General features: G+C 39.8%; 1 protein-coding gene across 1 annotated transcript; it reads right to left on the reverse strand.

Annotated features, from left to right (window-relative positions):
• Positions 1-1503: 1503 nt before the first annotated feature.
• On the reverse strand, positions 1504-17076 carry LOC139720160 (cilia- and flagella-associated protein 221-like). Its single transcript, XM_071631526.1, has 19 exons — positions 16923-17076; positions 16553-16653; positions 15812-15994; positions 14915-15012; positions 12741-13001; positions 11835-12139; positions 11576-11628; positions 10965-11029; positions 10077-10164; positions 9280-9559; positions 8303-8421; positions 7458-7646; positions 6454-6690; positions 5343-5492; positions 4758-4858; positions 4059-4160; positions 3148-3273; positions 2453-2524; positions 1504-1630 (listed from the first exon to the last, which is right to left on the reverse strand). Exons 1-19 carry the CDS (start codon positions 17074-17076, stop codon positions 1504-1506), a joined length of 2811 nt encoding a protein of 936 aa, XP_071487627.1.
• Positions 17077-19000: the final 1924 nt, after the last annotated feature.

Genomic DNA, 19000 nt, shown 5'->3' on the forward strand with positions numbered 1-19000 from the left:
CAGGGTATATTACAGTTGATCTTTATTCCATCAACATGTGAGAAATGATGCTATACAATGAATACAAACAGGGTGAAATGAAAACTGGTCAAAATTCACAAAGGTAGTATGAATCAAATCCCACATTAAACTTAAGCCCATGGACAGAAACAAGGCAGAAACAGGCATACGGTCCTGTATAATTATGCTGATGGTAGCACATGTTCTTTAGTGGATGTCTTTTGGTTGTCCTCCTGTCAAAATTTGAATGATGCATAGACTACATATAAGGTACCTTGGTTAATTCCATTCACAAATCTTCCATTTTCCTCAAATATTTTTCCATGTCAATGTCACATGTACACTTAAATGATCACTCATTTAGCTATAAGTGAAGAGAACCGATCATCAAAGTTAGGACTGAAATGACACATATCTCTGAGTCGCAAAGAAATGGAGGCATGGTGCAAACTGATTGGAATTCTTTTCAACATCGAACAGCAAATGTCTAAAAACTTGACAGGAGCCTATAAGATAATGTTAATAGTTCTTTATAAATAATACATATTCACATTTCATACATTATGTACAATATACACCAGAAAACATTCAAAGAAAGAAAAAATGCTAGTAAAATTTCAAGTACAAAAACTTCCATTTGAAAAATGTCTCTAACCTGTATCATGATGTCGAAAAATGGACGGAATGTTTCATTCAGCTGAAATGTATGAAAGGCCAGTATTTTTCCCCCTTCTTTTAACTGAAACACCAGTACCGTTACATACACACAGCCATTAGTACACAGCCCCATCAAAGTACAGCGTGGCTGACAATAGACAGTACACTTTACAAGGCCTATATGTTTCAACAAGATAAGAAAATCATTCATGCACATTTCATCGTTCATCTGAGAACTATCAGATCATATAGATACCTGGTACATGTAAAAGAAAAGACTACATTGATATTTGGAATGGGAGAAACACTGGTGTTTTATTGAACTTTCTGCCAAATAAAATTTGGAAAATAATCTTTATTCTTTGCTCTCAAAGAATCTGTATCCTGAATGAATGAAATAAAAACGTGAGATCAAGATTTTTGTAGCAAAAGTCTAATGAGCCTAATGATGCACCAAATGCTATTAAGTAATATTCAATGACCATGATAAAGATGGAGCATATGTCACTTTCATGAAAACTCAAAGAGGAAGTCATTGCAATAAATCTGCACATCATATGTATCAGTGTATGTCTTCACATATTTGACTTGTTTCTTCCACATTGGTCATTGTAATGGTGCGGAAACCAGTCAGGTGTACATATTCGTCAGCACTGGGACTTGCAAACACTCTCCCAGGGGGCAGATAGATCACGGCACAGCTTGCCGTCCACAGTGACCAGTCCCGCGACGCAGAAAGATTGCTTGAAAAGCTACCTCAGCCTCAGCTGATGCAATGTTACTTTAGAGAGGAGTGCGCCCTCATTAGACAGATGAAAGAGAGGGTGATGGAGTCGAGGGATGCAGTCAGTGCAGAATGAGGTCAGGGTCGTTGGTGAGTGTGTTCACGTGGGAGACGCGTTCCTGGATCTTCTCTCCCAGCCGGTTGTATCGCTTCTTGAGGAAGACTTCAAGCTCACTTTCCCTCTTCTCTCTGCCATACAGACAAACAAACAAAATTAAGTTTGATTTGGATTCAATTCATCGATTCAAACGATACTAAAGGTGATTATCGTAAAGGAAATTTTATTTTCGTACAGTGTTTTTCACGTAGAAGAGGCATTGCAACAACTAAAAAGATGTATTCATTGACTCCATAACGGACAAAAACAACAGACTCCAAAGCAACTGGATAGCCATTCATAAAGCCAACAAATCTAAAGCATGTTAGCATCTGAGCAGGATACACACTAAAAGTACATATAAATATGAATATACTGAAATACAGGATGAAAAGGCATGTACTCGGATTTTGAAAGGACTTTGCAGATGACACACATGCAGCACATTTTCATAGCATGTACACATGGCATGATGCTGTGTTTTTTTCCTCATGTTACATGCTATGTGCAGTACGTGTACCATGCTATGTGCAGTACGTGTACCGATGACTAAAAAAAAACAGCACAATGTTGACTGCGATATGCTTTGTAATGTTCACTTAGTTATCGAAAGGCTAGAGCATCCTATCATACCACATTCTGTTACATCCTGCCTCATTTAGATAAAGGAGAGAAAATTTTAATGACTATAGTCAACCTTGCTTAAGTCAAATCTATTTGGACTGATCGAAGAAATAGCTTTGACATAGAGAAAATTTTACTTATGATGGATTAAAATCAATAGAATATGAAAGGGAGGACTTGAAAAGACTGTCGACTTAGGTTGACTGTACCACTAATTACATCACACTTTTTTATCATCTTCAGAACGAAGAAAGAATGACTGCCACAGAAAAAGAAATATAGTAACTCACCTTGGGACTGGTCCATTGCTCGAGACAGGGTTGTTGTGTGTGGGCAGCTTGGTACCGAATGGAAACTCTTCACTGCAATGACAACAGAGAAATCAGTCATCCTTACCTTCAGAATACAAACATATTTGCTTTCAGCACTTCTTTTTCCAATACTGAGACTCTTTTGCTAGTGAAGTTGTGGTTGATAAAAGCAAGTCAAAAACTAGAACATAACTCAACTTTCGATCAACTAAGATCCATGTAAGAATCAAGACTAGCTCTTGAGTTTTCCATTTCAATTTGAATGTGATTCTCCATTCACAAAGGCTGAGTTCATCAAGGCACAGGTACTTGCATTTGTGTACATATCGTTGGACATTCATAACTGACATAAACTGCTGTACAGTAACATCAAAACCTTCTTGTTTTTCTAGTGTACACACTGTGTGTCACATGTAAATGTGACCGATACTCCTTGGTATTTTTTTTTTCAGTTGGCATTCAACCAATGAAGCTTCCATCGTACACTACCTACACAAAGCATAAAACAATCAAGCTACAGATGTGTCACACTAAATCATTCATCACTTGAGGTACGCCCCAGGTGACTAGCAATAGTCAGCTAACCTAAGAGTATCAACCAGGCACACTGTGCCATATGACAAGAAGTACTATAGAAGACAACTTGGTGCACTAAGTAAATCTTGCAGACTCACCTATCAGGTGTTTGTTGCACCTCTGGTGTCTGTGGTGCATTGATCAAGGGGAATTCTGCATTCACCATGCTGGGGGTCAAGGTTACTTCTGGAATCACTTCTTTGGTCTCTGGTTCCTCACCATCCCTAGAAATGTCAACAACAACAAAAATCATCTCACCGTTCACCACAAAACTGTAGCTTCACCAGAAGTGTATATTCATGGTCTGGCATATGCCATTAATTCCAGTACAGCTGGAATGAAAAACAAACAGCTTGCCTGGGATGTATAGAACATGTGCAGAGCTAGAGTCTGAATCGGTGTTAATGCTGTGCATACAGTGTACAAATCTACGTGGTGATACAGACGACATGGCATTGGCATTTAAGATCCTCCCTCTACCACTCTTTTACGTAATTTATCAATAATATTTCCTGAGGCTATCAGAAATGTCCAGATGGACCATGTCTGACAGCTTCATGGAATATCGAAGTTAATTGTGGAAGAAAAATTGATACTTTCATCTAAAAAATATCTTGATCATGCACTGCTCTGCTTTGTCTTCACTCCAACCACCACTAAATACTATGATTAGAATAGGTGATTTACCAAACTTGACCACGCTACAAACTTGCAAAGCAGTGAGCATCTTCAGTATGACATAACACATAATTTCTTTGACTGTACACAGAAAAGATATTAGGGTAGAGGAGAATTTTCTACACATGCAAAATTTCTGGAAGAGATCTGACAGACTTTCGAGTGTACTAAAAGAATAGAATAAGGTACAGGAGTGATTTCTATACATTCTAACATATGAAAGAGATCTAACTGAATATAAGAAAGAATATATTTATACTATCTACCAATACACTTCACTTATAACGGTTTATCTTTGCCTAACGAGTGGTGAAGTAGACGTCATACTCACGAGTCATCAGAGAGGACGATATTCTCCCTGTCGGCTTCAGGGAGACCATCCAAGAGTGGTGGAACAGTGTCTGGTAGCAGGTCAGTGCCAAATGTGTCAGTCCTGAATTTGGATGACAGAAAACGTAGTGAATTACAGTCAAACTCCAGGATCATACCTCATGAAACTTTAATTCTATGATCAACAGGCCTTTGCATTTTGAATATTATTCTCTCTTCTCTTTTATATTTCGTAGAGATGAGGTCCAATTTACAAAAAGAGTTCCAAAGTCAGGACAAGTGCTCAGATATTAATCAGAGCACTTGATAAGCTAGAGCACTTGTTAAATTTACCTACACATCATTATCTATCTTACCAATGCTTAAAACTAAACTCTATCTGGTTGATATCTTGCACAAACATAACTTGACAGCAGCTACAATATAGCTTGGGTATTATGCACAAGTTCAAATTATATGCATACAAGAAATCATAATTCTGCCTCCAAAATGAGTACATATAAATGGAAGTAGCTGATAAACAAGTTATCAGAGAACAAACTAGGGAGGCATAGCATGCGGAAGCAGCTTTTGCGATCAAGGTACTGCTGTACAGGTAACAAGGTCCCCATACAAGTAATATAAATTCTTCCCCATCAAGACTATGTATTTCACACATAAGAAATGCTCAGTTCAGAGAGATAGAGAAGCTCAGACTCACCATCGGGGGACCCAGACATTGGTGAGAGTCGGAGTGTTGGCCAGGGACACCAAGCCTTGTGAGGGAAACTTCTTCCACGCCATCACACCCTTGATCACGTCCTGAAAAGAAAATCAAATTGATCACACTTGAATCTCCTCCTGCTGTGTGTGGGCTACCATTGGGTGAATGCTGATTGTTATGGAGGATCATAAAATTTTAACTAAGCGGGTTGGAAGCTAATGAAAAAAGGCAGTAAATACTCACATATAACTCAGAGACTTATCATCTCCAACAGATAGCTTTGCTCCTACTAAGGTCACAACATTCTGTGGTATCTCATTTTTAATGACAAAAGTCAACATTCACAACAGTCCTTGGTCTAAGAAGATGAACTCCCAATATCAATGTGTACTGTCATCAAGCTGCAGCAACCTGTACAGTATACGCCATATATCTATTTGCTGGACCTTACTTATTTCATCAGAGTAAAAGTCAAATGTTGAATGAAGACTTCCTTCTTTTTGCTGTTATAGTAGACCAGAGATTCCAGGGTTAGGAATATTGTAAATGGCATGTGGACTACATGAGGACGCTTGAACTCACCTCGCGGTCCAGGTACTTCTTGAGGGTGGCGCCGTGCTTGTTCCTGGGGTCTGAGTGGGTGTACCTCGGTAGGGGGCACAGGTGAAAGTCAGGGTCCACCTCCGAGTATGGGAGGGGTGGAAGGAAGACCTGGAGGCCAGGTGCAGGATTCTACAGAGCAAGGAGATAGCAGGTAAGGCATATGAGGCATGAGAAAGATCCATAAAGCAACTCAACACCATGTCATACATCAAGAGATGGATTCCATCTACCATTTATGCATAAGCATCTGAGGCCATCCACACAATTTTACACTTCCACATGGCTACACTATATATAGGGCTCAAAATTAACTTTTTTTTTTTCTCTCTCTCTCTCTGGTGGCCTGTTCAGGTCACAAAAATCTCTCATTCTGAGATTTCAGTGGCCCGGAAAAGAAATGTAGTTGCCTGAAATAAAAGGAGATCCAAAAATTCATTTATAATTTTGGCTACCCAATTTGGCCACCAAAAGACAGCCTGTTTGGAAATTTGGTGGCCCAACATCAATTTTTAGTGGCCCCATGCCAACAGGTCACCACTAATGTCAAACCCTGCTATTCATGACACAAATACCCTGCTTCTGAATACAACTGCTCCAAAGCATTCTAAAATAATCACAGGGATATTTTGTCTGTTAAAAGAATACTGGTGAATTTGTGATTTTCACATGAGGTGTCATATACATTTTGTGTCATAAAAGTACATCATAAGAAACATGTCCTCCGAATTTATTGTACAACCAAAGAATGCCTTTAACTCATGATCCCCCATCAGAAGAAATATAACATGTCTGAATAAAATCACATGAGGGGTTCTTCTTCACTTCCCAACTTGGTTACCATGTTTGTTTTGTCCGTCTGTTGACATGCACAACCAATGACTTGATCATTCTAGCATACGGAGCTTGGTTGAAACTGTTCATTTGTTCTTAATGTAAAACATCATAAAGGCTATCAAATTCAATCAAGGAGTGACAACTTCATGTATCACATGTCAGCTGGAGTGCAACACAGTGGGTACAGATGAACAATCAATTCTGCAGTAAATGGGCATGGGGTTGGATAAACTATGAATGAAGGAACTGGACTCACAAATATGTGCAGAGACGGGTAGTCGACGGACTTGAAGAGGGCTGCTGGTGGAACGAGGGGCACAGCCTTCCTGTCTTCACCAGACACCAGCTCAATGACCTCCTCCTCGTCTTCCTCATCCCGGACCTCTCCATCATCATCTCCATCCTCCCTGTGGATGCCTTCCAGGCGGTCCACGCCAGGCTGGTCTTTGTCCGGCCACGCTGCCTCTGGCACTGGCATGGTGATCAGTTCGTCCTGACAACAGATGAAGGGGATCTCTTTGATTAATCATCTAAGTCTCACTTGGTAAAGATAGAAGCTGTGGAGGCAGTGCCCAACATGAAATGTTAGAATACGTGTTTTGAATAAATATCACATTATTTGTTCCTTCCCCGTTTCTATCTTCATCATTATCAGGGACTCCAACTTTGCAAACAGCATTGCAGTATTCTGAGGGTTGAAAGGAGTATTTTTGGTGGAAACAGCATTCTTGCCCTTCTTGCAATATGCATGGGCAGTAATAGAATTAGGGAAAAACAGTATTTTCAATAAAATCTGCAGTATCGGGGGGGGGGGGGGGGGGGAGGGGTTACAAAATACTGTGAAAAAGTAACACTTGGTATCTCTGCATTATTCATATGGAGGATAGAAGTACAGGCTACTAGTATATTGTCCCAGAAAAACAAACAAACAAACAAATGAACAAACAAAACTAATGACAGCTGCAGAAAATAATTCAAAATTCTAGAAACATTGTTTAATCTCTATGCAATAAGCAGTATCAAACAAACAAAAAACAGCAGCAATATACCTTTCAAAAGGTATACACTCATCAAAGTTTGAACAATGCTATTTTCAAAACAGCCATCCATGATAGAAAAAGTACTTGCAGTGTGCTCTGTTTGAGAGCTAGAGATTGGAAAGAGCAGCCTCTCAAAAACCTGCAATACAAAGTAAAGAGGGTGATAAAAAGGGCTGATCCTGAGCAAGGGGGTTTAATAGTAAATGTCAACTAGACTCACCTCAGCCCCTGTTCTGAGAGTGCGCACCAACTTTGGGGCCACGTAGCCCACTGCAGCATCCAGGACATTGTGGGGCCTGTAGCCCATCAGGTGATACTGCTGGGGGACCTTCAGGCCCAGATAAGGCACCTTTCTCTTCACTACGATGTCTGTTGGCTTGGAAGGCACAATGCCCAGGGCATCCGGTGCCTGGAGGGATAGGGGGAGGATGGAGCAGATAGAGATAAAGATATATCAGTGAATGTTTTTCCCTTAATCAGTGCATTGACTGCACCATTATTATTTTATTGCCAATCTTCATGTATTTTACATTAGTCTTATCAAACTAACTGTTGGGTGGGTATCCATGAACGACACATTTACTGCAAATGATTCCATTTGCAAGCTTTTCTGTACATGCATACACTAAGTAGTCTATCACCAATGCTACAGTTGTCACCACAGTCATCCACAGTGATTTGTCTCAAAAAGTGCCAAAATAGAAAACAACAGTCTATCCCACAGCAAAGATGATCTCACATTTTTTCATGCAGCTGAAAATGATAAGGAATGATAATAAGGATTAAATGGTAATGTACAGATCTCTTTCTGTAAGAATAACACACAAGCTTAATATACAAAAATACACACAAGTACCAAACAAAGTTCCTGATCAATCCTTTGCACTTTTTGTTGTTGTTTTTTTTTCTGAACCAGCAGAGCTACTATTGAGCAAAAACAAAACAACATTTTATGCAGATCTTGTACAAACACTCTCCATACAGCCTAAATGCATCATCACTCACTCTTCTGTTGTTCGATTTAATAAGTGTTAGATGACGTGAAGTTAAAAGACATTGCCGTACCATATCATCCTTGTAGTCTGGTGCTATGTAAGAGGGGAAGCCATAGGTTAGGACACTTTCTGGGCTGATGTGCAGAGGAAGGTAGTCATACTTGGCTTCACCATCTCCACCGAAGGTCACTGAAAGAAAATATATCAAACAAAACATAATTCACAACAGCTGTACTAACCAGCACTGCACTTTTTCAAAGTCAATGATAAACCACAAAATCTTTACTTCGACAATTTATTTCTATATCTTAACATTTTGCAGAAATTATTGCATGAGTACTAATACACAAACAATAATGGTAATATACATTTATAATGCGCTAGATGATATGATTCTAATCTAATATTCAAAAACCCAGAGATGGGGAGAAATAATTACATTTCAAGTCGATATGCAATTCTGCACCTGCCAAAATGTCCAAATAAAAAATGACATCAATTCACCTTTGAAGAAACTCCTGAGATTATAAGTTGTATGCCCTTATTTCTTCTCGATAGAGAGTGGTGTTTCTTAACAATTTGTAATACTTCCGGTGTCTGGGGCTTAGTAATCCGACAAATAATCCTGTGTCATGGTTCTTCAAAGACTTGATATGGTACCTAGTGCTTTGATAGTGAATAGATCAGCAATTGACAAAACAGCTGGCAGCTGACTTGCTTCTGCCTGGACAATCACAATAACCTCACATATATCACATAATTGCTCCACTGAACAGAAAACGAGAGGTCAAGGCTGAAGATCATAGCTAATCTTGGGAAATGGGCATAAAATTGAAGTAGTTGTAATTCAGAAGAGTCAAGATTACTAATTATGTTGCTTTCTACAAGCATAATCCTCATTCTCCATGCATTCTTAACTATGCATGCCTATACTGATGTATAGTCTTTTCAAAACACAATACCACACTGTACATAGCACAGCTACCCACTGCTGAGGGAAAAAAGTTTGAAAGTATCCCCACAAACCCAACTGGGCAAGCTTCTCACCTATGTCCACTTTGCCCGCATTCCCTGACCGGTAGTCATCGACGAGCTTCCTCAGCAGTGACCACTTGTCATCTGCTCGCTGCCTCAGGATGACCTTGAGAACGGCCTGCTGGAAGCGGCCGATGGCCCGGTGTTTCAGGGCCCAGGGGTCATTTCTATAGGCATCAAACTGGGCCGTCTGGGCCGGGACCTCTTCCGCCCGCCGATAGGTGCGTCGCTGGCTGCATGTTGTGCAGCCCCGGCTGAACTCCATCTCGGCCAGAGGGTCTCCTCGCTTGAACTGCAATGGGCATGGGATGTATATAAGACAGTTATACTTTTTAATACTTTACAACTTATAAAATGCATTCTTTTTCTGATTGCACTTTGATGAACATTTTACTACATTCTTCCAAGCTGTCCCTCCCTCGATCCCTGGCCCTAATACTCGCACATAACACACTGGCAGACACACAGACACACACACGACATAGTAAACGTCTTCTTCAGTCCTCTTGTCTTTGATGTACTTGATCTAACCTCGTGAATGATGAACGAAAAAGAAAAAGCTCAACATAATATATGGTCAGGGCTAATATAACTCCAAAATTCAAAATCTGCACTGAACACAACCCAAAAGCTTCAACATCTCACATCATTTTACCTGTCATCAATCCTTAGCAATCACAGTCCCTCACTCTTTTCTTTTAAGGAAGTTGTTTGGGTGCAACTACACAAACAAACTGCAGGAGTGTGTTGGAGTATACCACAATCATCATATAAACTAGTATTTCATCAAAGTGAAATTTTCTCCTCACATGATAGTCCTTGACAGCCTCCTTCCTAGCTTCTGTGATCTCCAGTCTCTCGTCCGGTGTCATCTGGTCTCTGCCAAGATGAACTTGCCTAGATGGGAATAAAAGCAATGACACAGACATGTCACAAGCACAGTCAAATGTGTGTACGGACTCCACTTAGCATTTTACGCAGAAGCCATTTATGACTCTATTTCTTAATTGAATGATGACTATTAGCATCTCTTCCATACGAGTAAATATGATATCGCTGTATGGGAAACCCTCTTCTGTGTGAAATCAATTTGCCAATAGCATCACTGGACTCTCACATTCCTGGCACAAAATTATTATAAAACGATAAATGTTTGCGTGCACGAAACTTTCATGAATTTCGCGTGGAGCCAAGATTTGAGAAAGTGAAATGGATGCAAAAGTGTCTGTTTACATAATGCATTGAATGCCAGTGAGTGGCAATTGTCCAAAGTTTCACAATGCTAAAAAGGCTGTGGCTCCAATTTGCAGACGTTTCACGCAGCATATGTTTCTGGTTTTATAGCTTATGGAAATGGTGCTCTAATCTCAAGAGTACATGTATGAAATATACACATCTCAAATATGGGGGAGAAGTTATTACTTTCTGGGTGTTGAGAGTGACTTCATTTATCTGATTAGATATGAAAAATCTGCAGTCACTTCAAAAATGAAATGTTCACCGAGTTGAGACATGTACATATCACGCTTACAAAACAAGATATTTATGTGGCTTTGCAGGATTGACTCTACAGTGCTACCTCTACCTCTTTGCATCACAGAGCTACCACATTCATGGTTTTGTGTTGTCTTTCAATCATATGGCCACATGATGGCATAATGTGCTCAACCTACTCCTCCACGCTACCATGGACTTACCATCTCAGCTGGTTTTTCCTCTCTGCAAGAACATCTTCTCTCACTTCACGATCAAAAATGGCTTCCTAGTGATGGATAAGACAGAAAGATGTGAGTTAGCAAGTAGCATTTTGGAACTTCTCTGTTTGTTGCTTACCTACTACAAACAATGATCATGTATATTCTCTTTTTCTCTTTATTTTGGATATCAGTCACTGCAGTGTAAGTTGATGACATAGTGCCAACTGAAAATCAAACATTTATCATTATGTTTACTTTACTGTGACAACAGCTACATAAAATTGCTGTTACTCTGTTACTTGATGTTGGGAGAAAATCTTGATTTTTTTCCCCCCCTTTCTACATGCATTTCAGACTCAAACAGATATTCAAGACAGGCTCACATGTGTGGGGGTCTCACAGCTCTCTATGCTTGTTACATATGAATAGAAGAATGTAAAATATTTGCTTATTTTCTCACAAATAGAAAAAGAAAACAACAACAACAATCTCGTGTGTACAGCTAGTCCACACTGGTGCCATCATGCCAAACTGAAAATCAGATTGTGCACTTTCTTTTTTTTTACGTCAAACCAGATACTTGGGAAATCTTGAGGGAAAAAAAAAATTACCTTTAGTTGTCTTGGGTTCAAAGCTTGTGCAGATCCAGATTTGGACATAACGGCTGTAAACAAACAGAAAAATAACCATTGACATGAGACGGTATTTGCATTAAATCAATGTAAACTGAACACAAACAAGTGTCACTATACTTTAAGTCACTTACTCTGGTATAAGCAAATGGGAAATGATACTTGATAGTGCCAAGTTACAGTATGCATCAAATTTACCAATGCAAGACTTGTCACAGGGTCTATGGCGCAAACTTACCCTCACGCAACTCTTTCACTGTCAGCTTGCCGGGCGTCTGGATCAGAACGGCATTGACCGAGTGCTGGACGTCAAGATTTTGCGGGAAGCGAACCCCTTCCTTTTCCACCCCCTCGTTGGCTGGCTTCGTCTTCTCCTTGATGGTCACCTTCTTGACCGTCCCCTTGTACTGCCGTTTCCTCCTGGCCATGGAGATGGGGGAGATGGAGTGGGGGTCCAGCTGGCTGGCATTCATGGCAGTGTTAGCTGGAGACAAGGGGCCTTCTGTTCCAACATCACTCTGATTTGTCTTTGACTTCTGCGGACTGTTTAGTGCAGAAAGACCGAATGATATCAATTTGTTCTGCAGCAACAACTAATATGGCTCTATCTACGTAAATGGTCCAGACACATAAAAAAATAAAAATCAATTGAATATAGACATATGGTAGGCTATATGCAATTGTTCAAGGAAACACCAAAAGAGTGAAGTTCTCCATATTTTGGGGGATGCCAATTCCTTAGTTTGGATACGGTCTGTTATTACAAAACAAAATGTGGCCTTCATAAAGCAGTAATCTTATCTCCTTGAAATGCTGGCATTACAAGCAGAATATGGGTATAAAATCACTTGTAATAAGAAAACTTTTGTCAAAAATTAGTGTTTCTTGATGTGGATTGTAATTTGTTGGTGAGAGCATTTCATGTAAAACAAGGAAAATTACCTCAAAACTTCAGTGGAAATAGGTGTAGGTGACCTAATGTAGGCATGGCAGTACGTAGATTTAAACATCAAGGTTCATAAAACACCTTCATAGGTAACAAGATATTTTGTGAAGTACCGATTGTCGAATCTATTGTAACAGGTTATCAAACCCTCTATCATGAAGAAAAAAAAAACAAAAAAAAACAGGAGAGTGCCCTTACACTGCCAGTCCTGGACTGGAGTAGCCAATGAGTGTGCAGTCGAGAGGCTTGGTGTTAAACTGGGAAATGATCAGTTGCATCTTCACGACGGCAGTGCTGAAGTCAGACGGGGCGTATGTTGCTGTCAGGTCCACCTGGCCGTTGCCGGGCACAACTCCCGTAGTGGGTGTTATGGATATTGCCGGGTGAGGCTGCACGAATTTGAGCTGAAACTCAAAGTCCACTGGAATATTGCACTTGAGTGGGATCACTTTGGTTTGCCTGTGAAGAGAATCGTCATAAGTGAGAAAGTATGACCATATTGAGAAGGTTGACAAAAACCAATAAGGAGGTTAAAGAAATGGAGTCACAACAATCTTATTCGCTTTGATCCCATGCTCGAAGCCGCCACCAAAAAATATTTGAAGTATGTGTCAAACTGGATCTGCTGCTCAGATGCGAAGACAATTGACTTGTGTCTCATTGCATAATCACAGCCACTTTCTGAGGAAGATATGTCTTTGTGATGGTAATTGCTTTTCGCTATCCCTATTTACAAACGATGGGCGGTAGACAATGGTAAAGGCACGGGGGTGTGCGAATAGAAATTGCTCAAATATTGCTGAAATAGATATCAAAATTACTCCAATGTGCGTGATTGTACGCTAATCTGACATATTAATTTATGAAGAACTATACTTGAAGATGATACCATATTAGTTTCATTTTGGGGAAATAAGGAGAAAAGTGATAAAACCGACTTTCCATGAGAGTAAAATTTCAAACACTTTCAAAAAATACAGCTCAGATTTACACTTTTGCACATATTTTCGAACGGAATTGACTTTTGCTTTTATATGCTTTATCATTAGGTGAAATTTCATTGCATTTGATATATAAACGAGCAGCATTTACCCGATATTATGTTAGCGTTAAAAATGAATCTTCAGATTGGTCAGAAAGATGGCGGCTTCAAGCATCGAACATCAAAGGCACAAATGCACCTGTGGAATTCTTTTGTCCATCCATAGAAAACAGACAGCTGATTGAATAATTATAGTCAGTTGTAACTCCATCTCTCGAACCTCCTTGCACAAACTTAGGACTTACTGCCATATTTGTATAAACTGAATGTCTTGAATTATTTTGATTTGAGAACTTTAACCCTATTTCAGCTGGACTATTTTAGACCAAGTTTTTACTGGGGGGAGGTCAATTTGACCCCCCTTTAGATCTTGGCCGCCGATCGCGCAATCGCCGCAAAATTTTGCCTGAACATAGGGCCGGATGTCATCTACAAGATTACATGGTCAGACAATAGAAAAATATTGACTTTCTATTTTTAGTAAATTGATTATGCAAATTTATGCATAAAATCATAGTTCCACCTGTAACTCCATTAAAAACGGCTGAAGATTTGCTAAAGTTTTGTGTCAGAATTCCTCAAGACACTTCAAACAATTTTCTTGTAAAAAAATAGCGCAATCAAATGATCAATTTCTTTTGTTTTTTATTGTTTTGTTTATTTCTTATGTATTTTATTCTTTTTCACGCCTTTTTCAAGCTTTTCTACATTAGAATTGAGATATTTCTATGATTAGAAGTTGAAATAATCGAATTTATATCAATTTAACAAAAAAATACAATTTGCATTGGATTTACATACGATAACATAAATTTGAGCTGTTTTCAGGTTGACATGCATATATGCAAAACGTTACGTAACTTCAGAACTGTGTAACCGGACGTCGCAAATTTGGTCTCAAAATATGCGGGAGACTTCAAGCAAAAAAGTCATGAAACGACGCGGCATAATCTTTGCACGTTGCAGAATCTTGGGGCAAAATGTTGAAGGGGGTGAATTTGACCCCCACCCCCAGTTAATACAGGGTTAAGCTATGCAGTTAACAAAGAAACTTCTATTTTGCTAAAAAAAAAAAGAACCCAATCCTTAAATCTAAGATTGTGATGTATGAGTATACCACCTACAAATTTCAAAGCAACAAGGTAATGTTAAAGCTTTTACACAACACAGCCAACTGCAACTTTTCTGAGACTTAACTCAATAGCATATTGCAAGGTTACAGTCATACTACGGTGTTGTGTTGTTCTGCTTCTTACAGTAACTTGTGTGATTTTTGTTTCCATGGATTAAGTTGGCTTGGCAGTGAAAGAAATATGGAGATAATAACTACCTCTGCGATACAGGGGTTGCTGGAAACTTGACAATTTCTGGGAAGTCTGTTGACATGACAGGATATGCATGGACCGGAATCACCAAATGCTCTGTACTCTGTGAGGGAAAAGGGACCGATTCACATGGGAATATTCAAAAAAACAAATCTAAACAAACTGGACTTTCACAATTCTTACTATGCAGCAGCAAAGCATAGTTGGCTACCAAGTTAAAACAAAATTACTTCACAAGCATTGTTCTTCCTGACAGCGACACATTCACAAAGGATATCACTGAAAACAACACCCTAACTGATGCACTTCAAGCCAATGTGTCTCACTTACAAGCTATTACAATGTTGGTTGAATGGAAAAAACATGTCTCTATAATCTTAACCACCTCAATAATTTCCACTTTCCCTAACAGAAGACAAATATTTTCTCTAATTTCTATCACAGCTACAGCTAATATTTACTCAGTAATTGTTTATTTACATCATTTGAATCTCAATGCATAGCTGTCTTTAGAGACACTGTAAATCAGTTTGTATAATTTTGGTTTTAACTAACAAATCTCCTACATTCTTAACAGCTTCATCACATCACCTTGATTCAACAAGTATCATGGAATGCTGAAACCACATGACAGTGAAGGGGTGCAACACACACTTCTGGGCGCTATGACGGATAGCTATTATTAATCATGAACTGTGAACAATTCTTATAAGAGCTTACTTGTCAAATGTGAGTGGAAAATCATTTAGTGACAAATTATATCACCAAGCATTGTATCTTAAGTCAAATAAGCTGCAGATAAGATGAGTAGAACCACATAGCGTTCAAATTTCCCTTGCCAAGTTCACATGTATCTGTAAAACAGTAGGATACCCATTGAGTAGCACAGAAACTCTGCTTACTTGACAGTGTATACGTATGCAGTCATAGAAGTACCGCCATTCATCTGGCCGGAACTCCACAGTCACTTCCATGGAGAGCCCAGGAACCAGGCGGTCCCGCTTCTTGTACCATGCCTTGAAGTAGTGAGTCGCTGGTGGGATGATGTGCATTTGTTGGCATTCTGACGACACATTAATGATGTTCTAAGATGGCAAAGGGAGGGTGTACAATCAGATCAATGGTAGAAGGAATTAGTAGTGACTTTTGTATAGAAAACTAGAGCTGTGAAGGGTTTACTGCGAAACTTTATTTACATCACTTCATACAGTATTGAGTAAGTTAATAAGTCGTAGGTATAAAGAGCACAAATTCATTCATGGACATAGTCTAAGAAAAGCAGGCGATGTGAATCTTCCAAGGCATGATATTTTGAGCACCATCAGCTCAACAGCATGTAAAAATTGCAAGGCTTTCTTAAAGATAAAGATACTTTGTTTTAAATCATGACGCATTTAAAATGACATCCAACTAAAATAGCATGTTTTGTGGCATGTGATAGCAAAATTGAAATCACATCTGAATAAATTCTTTGATCACAGTCTACAAAATGCAAGAGCTAAATTGGTAGTCTTCTACATGTGGCTACTTGAACAGCACTGTGTTCCAGCGAGCAAATCTCACTGGAAGTAAGGATCTGCTCAAGAGGACTGGCAAGCTTTTAGAACGTTGGTATATCTCACAGAGCTCTTCAAGAATCTTACCAGGACTTGTCGATGAACCTTTCCTGGTTCAAAACCAGGAAAGTGAACGATGGCTGGCTCCACCTGCAGCACATCATTGAAGGACAACTTGTGGTAGATCTCTGAATGGAAGGCAATGCCACATTGTAAGAAAAACATGAGTTTTGATCACTGGAAAACAGAAACAACCAAGACAATCTGATTGGTGATAGGTACACAAAGTTACTGATACAGCAGATTTTTTTTCTTTAACTTTAGTTTGCATAGTATAAGAACACTGAATACACAGATACAAAATTCGTATGGATTGTGGCTGAACATATAATGTGCCTGTATGATAGGAGCACTAACATTAGAGATCATTATGAATTAGCATATATGTTGGACTTACTTGTGTCAAGCAAATGGTTAGGAACTGTCTTCTTCTTCTCTGGTGCCACCAGGGACTCATGCAAAACAATAGATGTTCCGTTGAGGCCAGACTTGCTGCGAAGGGGTGACAGGGGGTCAGCATTTAGCTGACTGAGGGGCCTCTCCACTGCCATGATCCTTGCTGAGGTGGCAGGGATCTGTACAGACATGGTGAAAAGGTTTCATGTTCTGTAAGTTCTCCTTTCAAACATGTTCATAAGTAACTATACACAGCCCAGTCGCTGTATAAATAGCGACAGGGCTGTACCGTCACAACCCACAACACAAAGAGAGCTCAGCGATCGCATTGCGATCGCTTTTGAGTTTTGATACTGAACATCATTTTTTGTCACCTCAAACTCATTAAATGTAATCTTCATTAATGACACCACATATATGTTATCGATATTGACATTACACATTTCACAACTTCCCGAAAATGGAGATTTATGCAGCATGTGTGAATGGTACATCTGATAATCGGCAGTTCACGCGATCTGAATGCACTTTTAAAGATCACGCTGTCAACCGTGCTGCTACCAAAGAGCGCACGCATGCAATAGATCGCTGCACTTCCAGCCACGCATGCGCACGCATAATTTGATGAGTGGTCAACGCGCTATTTTGAATTCTGCAACGATGAACCCCGACGGTCAGGAATTGCGCTAGAAAGTGCCATTTTTTTGTTTAATGGACTTACAGTGAGGGCTCTCTGTGGACCTATGTACCTTCTGTAATATAAGCATGCACTTTACGTGAGTAAACAAATGTCTATAAGTAATGTATAAATTGATATAAGTTTTGTAGTTGCCTTGTGATTCCCCACTTTGATGGCGAGGCTCCAACTGTCTGATGTTGTGCTTCGCTTGCACATAGTAGAGAACCATGAAAGGTTAATGTCTAATGTTAATTTCACAAAATCCCAAAATATATCATCTTGATAATCCCCCAGAATACGGTCAACGCAACCAGAATTCAGTCAGGTGATGTGATATGCGCGTTCATTGTCAATGCACCTTCAAGGCCGCTGAAAAAAGCACAGCGCCATACCATGTTGGCGCGAAATTGCATCTGGGACATTGCAGCACCCGTTGGTGACCGAATTCTGGCAAGTTGGCACTTGCATTCAACCCCTGTACAACTTACATTTAGTTACTGAATCGGCACATATGGAGATTTGTTTTTCTTTTGCATTTTTGCGTATCATACTCTGAGCTTGCCATAGGCAAAAAATCTCGCAAGAGAATGGCATAGAGGTTCTATTTCTTGATTTTTAGCGCTTTTCCGGCGACCCCGACTCTTTAGTAGCGTTCGTCATTCAGCACTAGATGGCGCTCTCGCGCATGTACATCGTTTACTACACACGCAGTGTGCTCAGTTTCTGAGCCCATTCGCTAGCTGTAGCAGTTATGACAGGGGTGCATTGATATCATTCTTTTCAAAAGTAATATGGCCGTACTGCAAACAACATGTTCGAATCACAAACCTGAACTACTTTTGCCATCCTGTGCGTGGGTTTGCGTCTGCTACCTACCGCGAGTAGCCCGAGGAGGACAATCTGTTCGGCATGCTATGTCGAAATTTTGCACTTATTTGTCGTGACCTTTGGTGTATTTTGTACTTAATCCACATTGCGCAAAATATGGCAGTATCGAAACTTCACTTTTTTTCAAAATTGAAGTGTTTTCTGATTTTTTGAAAGGAAAATTTATCGAGCTCATTTGTCAGCTCATGTGGCAAGAACAGTACATGAAATGGACCTTGCAATGCCTGTTTCAGTGAAATTGGCTGGCCCGATCGGAGCCCGTGAAGAGCTTCGCGGTTGCTGCCGCGGGAGTCGCTATGGGTGTTGTGTGATTTACGACTGCCCGCGGACGCCGCACGCTGGCTCAGCTCTCTACCTACGATGATCGGCAAATCGAAGCCGCTAGGGTTGCTAGCAGCCGCTAGGGTGCTCGCTACTATAATGGGAAAATCGTAAACGCGAAAAGTTATTAAAGCGCAAGATTTTTACAAGAAAACGAAAAAATCGGCTGATTTCAACAGTTTTCATGTGTA

Source organism: Diadema antillarum, unplaced genomic scaffold (assembly GCF_040938485.1).
Source record: "Diadema antillarum isolate AM-2024a unplaced genomic scaffold, OU_Dant_1.0 scf00000123, whole genome shotgun sequence".
Taxonomy (NCBI): Eukaryota; Metazoa; Echinodermata; class Echinoidea; order Diadematoida; family Diadematidae; genus Diadema; species Diadema antillarum.

Excerpts from the sequence above, each read along its gene's own strand:
- LOC139720160 (XM_071631526.1), bottom strand. The coding sequence starts at position 17,076 with ATGGCAGTGGAGAGGCCCCTCAGTCAGCTAAATGCTGACCCCCTGTCA. Across the intron at positions 11,629-11,834 it reads AGTGAAAGAGTTGCGTGAGG|CCGTTATGTCCAAATCTGGA; the intron begins GTAAGTTTGCGC and ends GTTTGTTTACAG. Across the intron at positions 2,525-3,147 it reads GTGCAACAAACACCTGATAG|TGAAGAGTTTCCATTCGGTA; the intron begins GTGAGTCTGCAA and ends TTGTCATTGCAG.